The 12,079-nt window shown below is 56.9% G+C and overlaps 1 protein-coding gene across 4 annotated transcripts in view; it reads left to right on the top strand.

Annotated features, from left to right (window-relative positions):
* Positions 1–11,797, top strand: part of CREB3L1 (cAMP responsive element binding protein 3 like 1) — a 34,058-nt gene extending 22,261 nt beyond the window's left edge. The window contains exons 3-13 of one of the 4 annotated variants that reach the window (XM_053925343.2): positions 147–230; positions 982–1,166; positions 3,299–3,377; positions 4,280–4,437; positions 5,056–5,205; positions 5,371–5,429; positions 5,569–5,637; positions 7,411–7,510; positions 8,456–8,582; positions 10,517–10,871; positions 11,052–11,797. In XM_053925343.2, the coding sequence (XP_053781318.1) occupies positions 147–230; positions 982–1,166; positions 3,299–3,377; positions 4,280–4,437; positions 5,056–5,205; positions 5,371–5,429; positions 5,569–5,637; positions 7,411–7,510; positions 8,456–8,582; positions 10,517–10,871; positions 11,052–11,088 (1,403 nt within the window). In that variant the 3' untranslated portion in view covers positions 11,089–11,797. The remainder of the gene's footprint in view (positions 1–146; positions 231–981; positions 1,167–3,298; positions 3,378–4,279; positions 4,438–5,055; positions 5,206–5,370; positions 5,430–5,568; positions 5,638–7,410; positions 7,511–8,455; positions 8,583–10,516; positions 10,872–11,051) is intronic. The other 3 variants (XM_024559058.4, XM_053925344.2, XM_024559059.4) reach the window with 3 other exon arrangements.
* The last annotated feature ends 282 nt before the right edge of the window (positions 11,798–12,079 follow it).

Below are 12,079 nucleotides of genomic sequence, written 5' to 3'. Positions count from 1 at the left end.
GGTGGGGCCTGGCCTCTGAGGTGGGATCGGGCAGCCGTTGACCCCTCTCCCCACCCACAGTGGGTCCTGAAGACCAGAGTCCCCTGGAGCTCTTCCCTTGCTGGCTCCCCAGGCCCCTGCCTTACCAGTGCTTCTCTGGCTTTCAGGTGCTGGGGCCGCCACAAGCTGGGGTGGAGGACTGTGGGCACCCAGCAGGAAAAGGGGTGATGTCTGCCAGCCCCGTGGCCCAGGTGAGGCCAGGAGGTGGTGGATGCTAGATAGGGAGATCTGAGCATCACCCATCACGCCCACCCCCAAGACCCCAGTCCCCAGGTCCTATGAATTCTCCCTTCTAAATTTCTCCAGTGTGTTCCACCCTCTCCATCCCTACCCCACTGCCTTTGCTCAGGCCTAGTCTTCTCTATCTAGTGGGACAATTTCAACAGACTCCTACAGTTTCCCCTCCTCTATCCTTCCTGCCCCAGTCTAGCCTCCGCCCAGAGGCAAGTGATGTTTTTTAGCATTGCAAATCTGAGAGCTCACTTAAAACTCTTCAGTGCCACCTCATTGCCTTTAGGACAAAGTCACAGCTCTGAGCACAGTCACCAAGGTGGTGCCACCTCTGCTGGCCTCTCTGACCCCATTTCCTTTCCATTCCAACTGCACTAAAATGCATCTGACTCTCACTAGGTGCCCAGCACCGAGCACAGTGCTCAGCAAATGTTTACTGAATAGCAATCAGTGTACTGACAATAGCTACTGTTTATTGAAGGTTTACTTCTGAACAGGCACTTCTACAGATGAGAAAGCAAAGGCTCAGAGAGGTTAAACAACTTGCCTAAGGTCACACAGCCAGTTAGGTGTCCAGGTCTGTTGGCCAAGCCCAGTCTGTAAGCTGCTGAATGAAGAAGATGCCCTCACTTCTGGCTCCCAGGGCACAGGAGCGTGGCTGAGCCCTGTGCCCCTGGAGTCCCTGAGCCTGGGTCCTGCCCCCTCCCCCAGACATGGAGCGTGGAGCCTGGGTGCTGGGACACAAGCTGTGCTCCGTCATGGTGAAGCAGGAGCAGAGCCTGGAGCTGCCTGTGGACCCTCTGGCCGCCTCCTCAGCCATGGCCGCCACTGCCGCCATGGCCACCACCCCGCTGCTGGGCCTCAGCCCCCTGTCCAGGCTGCCTATTCCCCACCAGGTGAGCCTGGGGACTGTTTTGGAGTGGCTGAGTGGGGGGGGGGTCTCTGTGGGAAGAAGTGTCCGAAGGCCTGTGCAGCCCGGGGCTCCTGGAACAGGGAGCAACATGACCCTCAGGACTAAGGGTCGGAACTCCCAGTCTGGGCCCCTGCCGCCCCCTTGGGCGGCCCCTGCACCATCTAGACTTCGCACAAACCACAGCGCCCTCCCAGTAAGCGGGCACCCTCACTGTGTGTTGAAGAGGCCCATGGGGCACAGGCCGAGCTGGGCGTCAGGGACCACGCCCAGAGTCCAGAGATGGAGCTCGCCCCGGCCCCTTGATTTCCTCAAAGCATCAGCATTTTTGAAAGACCAAAATGTAAATGTAGAATCTTTCGGTTGTTTGATTTCATGAGATTAATATTTTCCACCCACACTCTCATGCTGCCCCCACATGAGAGAGACAGAACGGCAGTCAGCTGTAGATCCAAGTTGATGTCTGAAGACCCTTCTGAGGACGTGAGGCCCGGAGCACAGGCCCCTGGAGAGGCCCTGCCAGGCTCTCACGTGGGCCTGGGGCCCACGACACTCAGTCTCCTTCTGTATTAAATGGCCACGTGAGCTACCTCTAAGGAGCTTCCGTCCCTGAGTCTACACTGCAAGGATTATCATAAATCCCTCCTCTGGACAGGGCTGGCCCTTCCCCCACTGGCCGCATGGCTCACCTGGTAGAGTGTGGCCACAAGCTGGCCTGTGAGCCCCTCCCAACCCCTCCTTGCCCCACCACTGTCCCCAGGGATCAAGGGTTGGATGCAAATGTGGAGGATCTCCTGCGAACAGACCCAAGACTGGCTCAGCAACGCCTTGGGCCTCACTGAAGCAGGAAGGGAGGGCAGCGCAGCAGCAGCAGTCTGGGTCTTAGAGGTTGGGTACGTGCCTTAGGGAAGGAAACCAAGGCTCAAGATGTTAAGCAACTTGCCCCACCCCACACAGTCAGGAACAAGGGGGCTGCACCCCAGGCTCGGCCACCAGACTCCAAAGCACTACCATCACCCCCATAAGTGCCGTCACCCTTCTGCATCACAGTCCCCTCGTGTGATTTGAGGGCTGAGCTGGGACACAGACCAGGAAACCTCCCAGGTCCCTACCAACTTGAACCTGTGATTGTTACTCCTCTGACTAATTCGGGATTCCTTGTCCCTCTCACAATGTCACAGCCTGCCTGTACCGGCTGCAGACCCTGAGGGCAGAGACGGTCCTGCAATCCGGCACCCAACACGGTGCCTTCCTCAAACTGACGTGCATGTTGGCGGGAAGCCACAGGGCATCCTGAAATCCTTTCTGGAACAGCAAGTCGGAATAGAAAGAAATAGGAATGCGTGTTGTTTAAAGTGTAAATCGAATTCTGTCAGTCTCTTGCTTAAAACCCATTAGGGGCTCCTCGCTGCTTCACACTTCTTTGTCTGGATTTCACTCCCACCCCGATCTTCCGGTCTGGCTTTCGAGTCCTCCACCCCAACATACATCCCCACATCCTGGACACCCCGAATACTTGCAGTTTCCAGATCCAGCCATGCTCTGTCCAGCCTCTGTGCCTTTGCAGATGCTCTTCCCTCGGGCTGGAATGCCTTTCCACCCACTCACTGCCTGCCCTCTCCTTTATCTGCAATACTCCTGTGTATCCCTCGGGACTTAGTTCAAACTTCAATTGCTCAGGGAGCGTTCTCAGCCACCAGCCGGTTAATGCCTCCTTCATCTGTGCTTTTGTTACCTGTCATTGAACAGCTACAGTGTGGCAGACATTACCTCTCATTCTCATGGCAACCCACTCGCCAAGGCCTGTGGGGCCTTCACAGTCGGTGCAGGGTCAGTCTCTGCCAAGAAGACAGCACTGGCCTCAAAGGCCACAGGAAGCCCTCCTTCTCTGAGCTACGCTGTTCTCTTCCCGTAGATCCGACAGGGCTTCTCCGAGCCTTGCCTCGAAAGGCAGGAACTTGCCTCTGCTCCCTCCGGGCGATGCCCAGAACTCTAAGCCTGCTAACCTCCCCTGTTGAGCAGGAAGGGCCACCAGCCTCAGGGAAGGAGATGAGGTGGATGTCCCCTGGGGGACAGCCCCCAGGGCAGCTGATGGAGCTGTACCTGTCTCTTCCTCAGGCCCCGGCAGAGATGACTCAGCTGCCAGTGATCAAAGCAGAGCCCCAGGAGGTGAACCAGTTCCTCAAAGTGACACCAGGTGAGAGTGTGTCCAGAGAGGGACCCTTCCCCTCCAGTCTTAGGCAGACGGCATCCCTGCTACCTTGGTTCAGCACACGCAACTCCCTCCACAACCCCACCTCTCTCCAGAACATCCTTCCCCACTGCTTGCCCACTCTTCATCCCTACGGTCAATACCCGCTCGCCCTCTTGGCTAACCCCCGATCATTCACTAACCGAAGGCCAATCTGTTGCCATTCACTTACCTATCCATCTCTCCGTCCATCCGTCCATCCACCCATAAATCTGGGCATTCTGTGCTACCCTGGGGGCTTTCCCTGCAGCTAAGCTCTGCCAAGCCTCCCTCCTGACCACCTGCCGAGTGTCAGACTTCCTGGTGCTGTGGCCACAGAGGGGCAGCACAGAGGGGAGCCCATAGCTCTGCTGAAAGCCCATAGCCTGAAGTCAGAAATGGAAACGCTGGGGTACTTATGGCTAAACATTTCGGGGTGGGAGGAAAGAAGGGACAGAGGCTGCTGCTGGTCCAGCCTGATCCCCAGGGGTCTGGCTGCAGGCAGACTCCAGTCTCCTCCTGGGGTTGCCCAGCTGGAGGCTCAAAGGCCCTGGGACCCTGAGAAGTCAGGGATGGGGGAGGGCCTCCAAGAATCCAGTCTCCTTGACCGCTTCGCACACTGAGGATCAGGCTGAAAAAAGCCAGGCCTCTGGTGTCAGAGATAAGGTGGCACCCGGGAATCAGCTTCTGGGGTGTCAGCTCCCACCTTTCGGACACCAAGAGGGGCCTTTGCTGCTACGGCTGGTCAAGGCCCCAGCAATCTTGACCACAACATCGGGGCTGGCTTGGGCCCAGGCTCTGCTGAGCTCTGAGGCCCCAGCAGAGCTGGGATGCAGCCCTGCTAACCTGGCTCCCCCTCCTCTCCCCAGAGGACCTGGTGCAGATGCCTCCGACGCCCCCCAGCAGCCATGGAAGTGACAGTGACGGCTCCCAGAGTCCCCGCTCTCTGCCCCCCTCCAGCCCTGTCCGGCCCATGGCCCGCTCTTCCACGGCTATCTCCACCTCGCCCCTCCTCACAGCCCCTCACGTAAGCAGCTGAGGGTGGGTCTGGGGAAAATAATTGGGTACGTCCACTCCAGCACACAACCAGCGGGGAAGGGCCTGGGGAGCCCCACTCCTGACCCCCATCAGAATTCAGAGAGGTGCCTGCCTGGCAGACGGCGGTGAGAATCTTCTAGTCCTGCTGAACCCACACTGTTGCAGAGCCGGGACTAGAACTTCCCTGATGTCCAGGGAATGGCCCAGCTGCCTCCAAGGACCACTGCTTGGGGAGCGTGTGCAGGAGGCTAGGCCCTGAGCCCCAGGATGGGTGTGGAGCCTTTCCAGTCAAGACTGCAGGGGTGGGAGGAGGCTGCCATTTAGGGGACCCGGATATGGGGGTTTTGAGGCTATGAATTTCAAGGTGGGGTCTAGGAAGCCCCCAACAGTGCACCAAGTGCCTAATACACTGGGCTCCCAGCCTCATCCTAAGCACTTGGTACATGCTATTAGATTTAATTCAGATCTACCCCTTTTTCAGATGAGGAACCTGAGGCTCAGAGAGTTGAGTATTTTGCCTGGGTCACACACAGAATAACAAATGGCAGAGCTTGAATTTGAACCCAGGGCTGTCTGGTTGCTAACCATCGTGTCCTATTTCCCACAGAAATTACAGGGGACTTCAGGGCCACTGCTCCTGACGGAGGAGGAGAAGCGCACCCTGATTGCTGAGGGCTACCCCATCCCCACGAAACTCCCCCTCACCAAAGCCGAGGAGAAGGCCTTGAAGAGGGTCCGCAGGAAAATCAAGAACAAGGTAAAGCAAGAGCTGGATCCCGGCTCTGCCCTGGGGCTGCCTTGGTGGGCGGGGGCCTGTGACCCCCTGGTGATGCCAGCCCTGAAATTGGGGGGGGGGGGGAATCGGCCCAGGAAGTGGATCTGTGGCCATGGTAACCCCTGTTTGGGCGGCCTCCCCCTCTAGATCTCGGCCCAGGAGAGCCGCCGTAAGAAGAAGGAATACGTGGAGTGTCTAGAAAAAAAGTAAGGGTCCTGGGTGGGGTGGCGGCCTGGGCCCTACTCCCCAGACTGTCCTGCTCTCCCCAGTCCCTTCTTCCCATGTCCCAGGGGCAGCAGCTAATCTGGGGGCTGCCCCTGAGCCTGCGCCTGCTGGCCCCCACAGGGTGGAGACATTCACATCAGAGAACAACGAACTGTGGAAGAAGGTGGAGACCCTGGAGAATGCCAACAGGTGGGTGCTGCCCCCTGCATCCCGCCCTGCCCTGCCTTCTGCAGCCAGTGCCTGGCTCTGGCATGGCTCTGGGGGGCAGGCAGGAGAGAGGAGAGGTAACTGAGTTCAAGATGAACCCCAGAAACAAGAACCCTGCAGCCCAGGACCCCCATTCTTCTTCATCCACATATCGCTCTACACACCCGGCAGGGCTGCTGAGAAGCTTTGAGTGAGATGGTGTAGAGCGGTGGTTTCAAAGCGTGGTCCTCAGGCCACTGGCGGCAGCCTCCCCCCGGGAACTTGTTGCAAGTACTTATTTCCCAGCCTCACACCAGGGCTGCTGAGGCAGGAACTCCAGGGTCAGGGCTCAGAAATCTGTTTTAATGAGCCCTCCAGCTAATTCTGTTGCAGCCCAGAGTTAGAACCACCAGTGTAGACACTTACCACTCCAAGCGAGCTTCTCGGACTAACAGCATCAGTAACACTGGGGGCTTCTAAGAAATGCACAATGTCGGGACTCTCCCCAGACCTCCCTGGGTCAGAATCTGCATCTCAACAAGATCCTTAGGTGATTCACATACACAGTGAAGTCTGAAAAGCACTAGTGTAGGCACAGCGCCTGGCATGAAGTAGCTGCACAAGGTCAGAGCTCTGCATTCCTGCTCCACTCTGCGCTTAGCGATCGGGCCCAGCTTCTTTGTCTAAATGGCGACCACGGCATTCACGTAAAGATTCAATGAGACAGTGTAACTAAAGGGCCCACCACTGTACTTGGCGTTTAAAAATGCTCAATTCATGTTTTTCTGTTTTTATTGTTGTTATTCTGAACTCCTGATAGTGGCCAGCCATGAGTCCACAGTAGGTCTTTAATGATTATTTGCTGGGATTCATTAAAATAAATAGACAACAGCTGGTATGCAGCAGGTGCTCAACAGAAGGCTTTTTCCTTCTTTCCTTCCTTCTCTCTCAGCTTCTCCAGAAGGATCCAGCTACTCCCCTGGTTGGCCTGGGGAATGCCCCCTGCTCAGGGAAGGGGAGCCAGGAACCCTCAACCCTCTACCTCCCTCAGGCTCAGATTCCTCTCTGGCCCCAAATTTGGCCAGGCTCTTGGAGCTATTTCGCCACCTGCTGTGCATTATGGGAACTGCAACCCCCTCCACCCGGCTGGGTGGAGGAAAGAGATGATTAAATGCTTGCTCACCCAGCATGGGTTGAGTACCTCCTGTGTGTGCCCCAAGGAGACCATGCCAGGTGGAACCCAGTCCTTATTCAGGGAGCCCATAGTTAGCTGAAAAGACTAGCATGGAAAGCCATAAATAAAGGAAGTGTTACAGGTGCTGTGATAAATGCAAAAACAGCAATAAAATTAAAAATGGTAGCTGCCATTTACTGGACACTCTCTGTGTGCCAGACAAATGTGTCCTTCTCCACTCAGGCTGTTGTGGGAACAAAGGAGGAAGGTCAATTTAGCTGTGGCTGCTGTGGGGCAAGAAAAAGGTGGCCCCAGCCCAGGTGGGACAGGCCTTCCTCCAGTCCCCACTTTGGCCAGGAGCATCACAGGGCGTCCCCGAGCTCCCACTGGGTGGCCCCGCTCTCCACCACAAGGCAGGCCCCAGGTTCCAAGCCACACCACAGAGGAGCCAAGCAGGAGGTGACCTTATCTGTCTTGATTCAATGGGCACCTGGTGGGGAAGCCAAGTCTGCAGCCAGCCCAGGTGCTTCCCCAGAGAGCTCCAGGAGGCAGAGATGCCTGCTGGGCCGGAGCCCGCCGGGTGACCGCTGTGCCCTCCTCAGGACCCTGCTGCAGCAGCTGCAGAAACTCCAGACTCTGGTCACCAACAAGATCTCCCGACCTTACAAGATGGCCGCCACCCAGACCGGGACCTGCCTCATGGTAGGTGCCGCCCCCTCGTTCAGGGCCTCAGGAGGACACGTCTTCCCCAGGCTGGCTTTCTAGGGTGGCAGGCAGACCCTTGAAGGATTGGCAATATTTGGGGCAACGCCACTGGGGTACACCGTCCTAATGCCTAGTGGCCTGGCTCCAGCAGATCCCGGCCTCTTTCACCGAGCCCATGGAACCTTCTAGAACATGGCCTTCCCTGACCGGTTCTAACAGAGTGTGCTAGGTAGTGACTCACATGAACCCAGCTAGGGGAGGGCAGGGCAAGTCCTTTGAGGAGGCAGCTTCCACTCCCTGTGGGGTGAAAGGCTTGGGGAGACACAGGGATGTATAGACTTGGTTCTTTCTGGAATGAATGGTGGAGAGAAGGCCAAGCAAAGCTCTGAAAACACAAGAATGCCCAGGGTGTGGCTCAGGCCTCTGCTAGTCCCTCTTCCACGCTGTCCTGGAAATGTCCAGCCTGTGTACTCCCCAGGCCCTTGGACATCCTGCCTGTGCTGCCAGGGGCCGAGCCATGTGTGAGCAGGGGTTAGTTTGGGCCTTGTGACTCTTAGCTCCCCCTGCAGAGAATCTCATGTGAGGCTGCGTCCCCTCCCTTGTCCCAGCCCCAACCCCCCACCTCCACCTACCCCTTTCTTCCTTATCCCCCCCCATTCCTCCCCCCCCCCCGCCCCCCACATAGGCTGCTTCTTTCTTTTTCCAGCACTGCCTGTGGTGGCCCCCCTACAAGGGGCTGAGGTGGCCGAGCAGCCTCCTCCACCTTCCCCACAGAGGGTGGGATACCCCACATCTAGTGGGTGGTTGGCTCTGGGAGCTGCTTTCTTACAAAAACACTAAGCCTTTTGCACCCAGTGGTTTTGAGGGAGGGGGCTTGGAGGAGGCCAGGGTTGCAGCCCCTCCCTGCCCGGGATCTGACTGCCAGTCTCTGTCCACTACCAGGTGGCAGCCCTGTGCTTCGTTCTGGTGCTGGGCTCCCTCGTGCCCTGCCTCCCTGAGTTCTCCTCTGGCTCCCAGACTGTGAAGGAAGACCCCGTGGCCACTGACAGCGTCTACGCAGCCAGTCAGAGTGAGTGCCCTGAGCCAGGCTGCCCTCCCCCAGCCCCCGCTTCTGGGCAGAACCCAGACCCAAGGGAGGAGCCAGGTTCTGGAGTGGCCTCATCTCATTCTACCTCCTCATTTTGCAGATGGGGAAACTGAGGCTCAAAGCGTCTATTTTATTTGTGGAATTGGGACTACAGTGCAGACCCCCTGATTCCCAGCCCTCCCAGAAGTGGCCAGGGGGCCAGTTTAGAGGACAACAGGAGTGTTCCTACCTTCACCCCCATGTGTTATGGTGCCAGGGGTTGTGGGGCCTCAGCTAAGTGCCGTCTGTATTTCCCAACTGGGAAAGCAAATGAGTTTCAGCTCAAAAGTCAGTTCCAACAAGATGGTGGTGGCTGCCTGAAGCACTCGCTGAGACGGACTCCGGCACCACTCAGGAGGAACAGGAAGGAGTGCCAGGGGCCACTAGTGATGTCTGCTGTGGGCAGCAGAGGTGGTGTGGGCTCAGATAGTTACCCTCCCATGGGGGACTGGAGGGACAGTGGTTCAGAACATGCGCTTCAGAGTCTGTCATACCTGCCTCTGCCACTCCCTAACTGCATGACCTTGGGCCTGTGCATAAGCTCTCCAGGCTTCCATCTCTTCATCAGGAAATGGGAGTCGCTGCACTTACTGAGCGTGATTACGGTAAAGATTAAATGACATGGTGCGCAAATGCTCTCAACACACACACACCCTGCGGGTGGCAAGGGGAGGTGGTCTAGGGCGCAGCCACAATAGTGTGGGTTTCCAGGGGCAGAATATACTGCAGGTGGGCCTACAGAGGAACTTCCCAACCTCGCTTCACCATCTAGCAGGGCAGGAGGAAGGAACCCCGTGGGCCAACAGAGAGCTAGGATTTGGGGAGAGCGAGTTTCCAGAAGGAGAACTGCTGCAGGCAGGATGACCTAGGCCTGCAGAGCCGTGAGAGGGGAGGAAGCGGTTGGCCGAGGGGATTGTTAGGGGAAGAGGAAGTGGCGGCGGGGAGTGAGAACCACTCCCTGGACACGTGCAGCCTGGGCCTGAGAAGAAGAGAACAGGACAGTGACTAAGGGGATGCAAGGTCTTGAGAACCACGTGTTGTTTTTCCAAGGCTGGGGGCCCTTGCATATTTGGTGTAGAGGAAGACTGAGCAGCGGAAGGAATAGAAGTTGGGGGCGGGGGTGTCAGTGTTGATAAACGAGGCCAGAGTCCAAGGAGGCCGGAGGAGGAACGAGCCCCTCTCGTGAATGCAGTGGTTCCAGACCCAGTGTCTGGACAGGGAGGGTAGGACATGCTTTTGGAGCTGGCTGGCCTACAGAGCTGGTGCATGGCACAATACCAGGGGGCACCCTTCCCATGGGTCAGAGCCTTGTGGGCCTGAAAGGGGGTGGTGGATCCTGGTGGGTTTGCCTCTTACCTTCAGCTCGAACTAGCATGGGGCAACGTACATGATAACCTAGAACCTCAATTACCTGTTCTGTGAAACGGGGCTAACTTTATCTGGTTCCTGAGTTCCTGTGAGATGTCAATTTCCACACAGGCCAAAGGGCTTTGCACAGTGTGGGGGTTTTCTTTCCCTTCATTTCCCTGAAGGGCACTCTAGGGCCCAGAATGGAGAAGAGATTTATCCAAGGTCTCATGGAAATTAAGTGTTAGAAGTAGGATGCAAACCCAGCTCTCCAATGCCCCAGCCCAATAGGTACCCTTTGCTTAGAAAGACCTACCTTCTCTGGGTGCTTACTAAACCCAGATTCAATCACTTCCCTTGTATTATCTCATTTAAAGCTCAGATCTACATGAAGTTGGTCCTAGTATCCCTATTTTACAGGTGAACAAGCTGAGGCTCAGAAAGGCTAAAGCAAAGGCGTGACTTGCCCGAGGTCACACAGCTCAGCATTGTTAGGGCTGGAATTCACATCCAGGCCTTTAACATTCCAGGGCTCATGTCTGTAACTACTGGGCCACAAGTGTGGCTGGGATGGGGATCCTCTTGGCACCCGGCCTCACCCCAAGCTCCCTCTCCAGTGCCCTCCCGAAGCCTCCTGTTCTACGATGAGGGGACAGGCTCTTGGGAAGATGGACGCAGTGCTCTGCTGCCTGTGGAGCCCCCGGATGGCTGGGAAATCAAGCCCGGGGGGCCAGCGGAGCAGCGGCCCCAAGACCACCTACAGCATGACCACCTGGACAGCACCCACGAGACCACAAAGTACCTGAGCGAGGCCTGGCCAAAAGACGTCGGTGGAAACGGCAGCAGCCCCGACTTCTCCCACCCCAAGGAGTGGTTCCACGACAGGTGGGTGGGTGGCCCCTTCGCTTGCTGGGGTCCCAGGCTCCACCTGTCCTCTGCCCACCCCGGGTCCCGTGTCAGCCACACCTTCCCAAGGCCCTATCCCTCCCGTGTCCAGATCCAGCTTGCAGAGTGGTGAGAAGGTCCTCACTGGGCAGCCACCTCTGATTCTTCTTCTCTCTGCAGGGATCTAGGCCCGAACACCACCATCAAGCTCTCCTAGGCCAGGCCAGACCCAGGACCCAGGATGTACCCCCGGCACCCCTGACGAGGGGTTGTCTTGCTCACTAACCCGGATCCGGCTCGTACCCCTGCCCCCTGGAGTCCCATCTCAGGAGAAAGGGTTCCACTTCTCCCCAGCCCTTCTTTGCCCCAGATCTTGACTGGGGCCTCGCCCCTCCCCCCACATTTGGACCGTTCCCTTGGGCCAACCACTCCGGTCTCACCTTCCCTCCCACAACCATCGGTCCTTCTCAGACAAACCACTCACAGGGCTGCCCCTCCTTTCTCATACCGACCAACACGACCACTGCCCGCCCTGCCCCCTGCCCCCTGCCCCCACAGACACACACATCAACATGCCAACACACACAGACGCCCCTCACCCCCACTGTACAGAGACCAAGAACAGAAATTGTTTGTAAATAATGAACCTTATTTTTTATTATTGCCCATCCCCTAAGATATTGTATTTTACAAGTCTCCCTCCTACCTTCGCCCCTCCCTCATTTTATATTTTATGAAGTTAGTGCGGGCTTTGCTGTTCCCTGGCCAGGAAAAGAGGGTCCCCCCCCATACACACACCTCAACTGGCCTCCCCCTGCCGCTGCCCAAGCCACTGGGCCTTTTTAATTGCCAAATTGCTTCATCCATCTGCTCAGCATATGCTTTAAGAAGGCAAAAGTTAAAAAAAAAAAAAGATTCAGCATCAATTCCTGACTTGGTGTCCTCCTTCATTGCGGGGAGGGGTAGGTAGGACTGAGGAATGGGGGATTGAGAAGGTAAGTTTATTTTATACTCTGACGAGTGTGTGTGGGGTGTTGGGAAGGCATTTCTATTGGGTTCCCTCTTCCAGCCAGACACAGAATTCAAACTAGAAGGTCAAATTCTGTTGCAATCGCCCCACCCCCAGGGACCAGCCACCTCCTGCTGCTGAGAGCAGCGAGGCATACCAGCCACCAAGCTGGCCTTTAGGGATGGAAATTGCCAGTGTG

The sequence above is a fragment of the Desmodus rotundus genome, chromosome 5 (genome assembly GCF_022682495.2).
Source record: "Desmodus rotundus isolate HL8 chromosome 5, HLdesRot8A.1, whole genome shotgun sequence".
Taxonomy (NCBI): domain Eukaryota; kingdom Metazoa; phylum Chordata; class Mammalia; order Chiroptera; family Phyllostomidae; genus Desmodus; species Desmodus rotundus.
The sequence above is the reverse complement of the archived record's forward strand: the minus strand, read 5'-3'. Positions and strand labels throughout refer to the sequence as shown.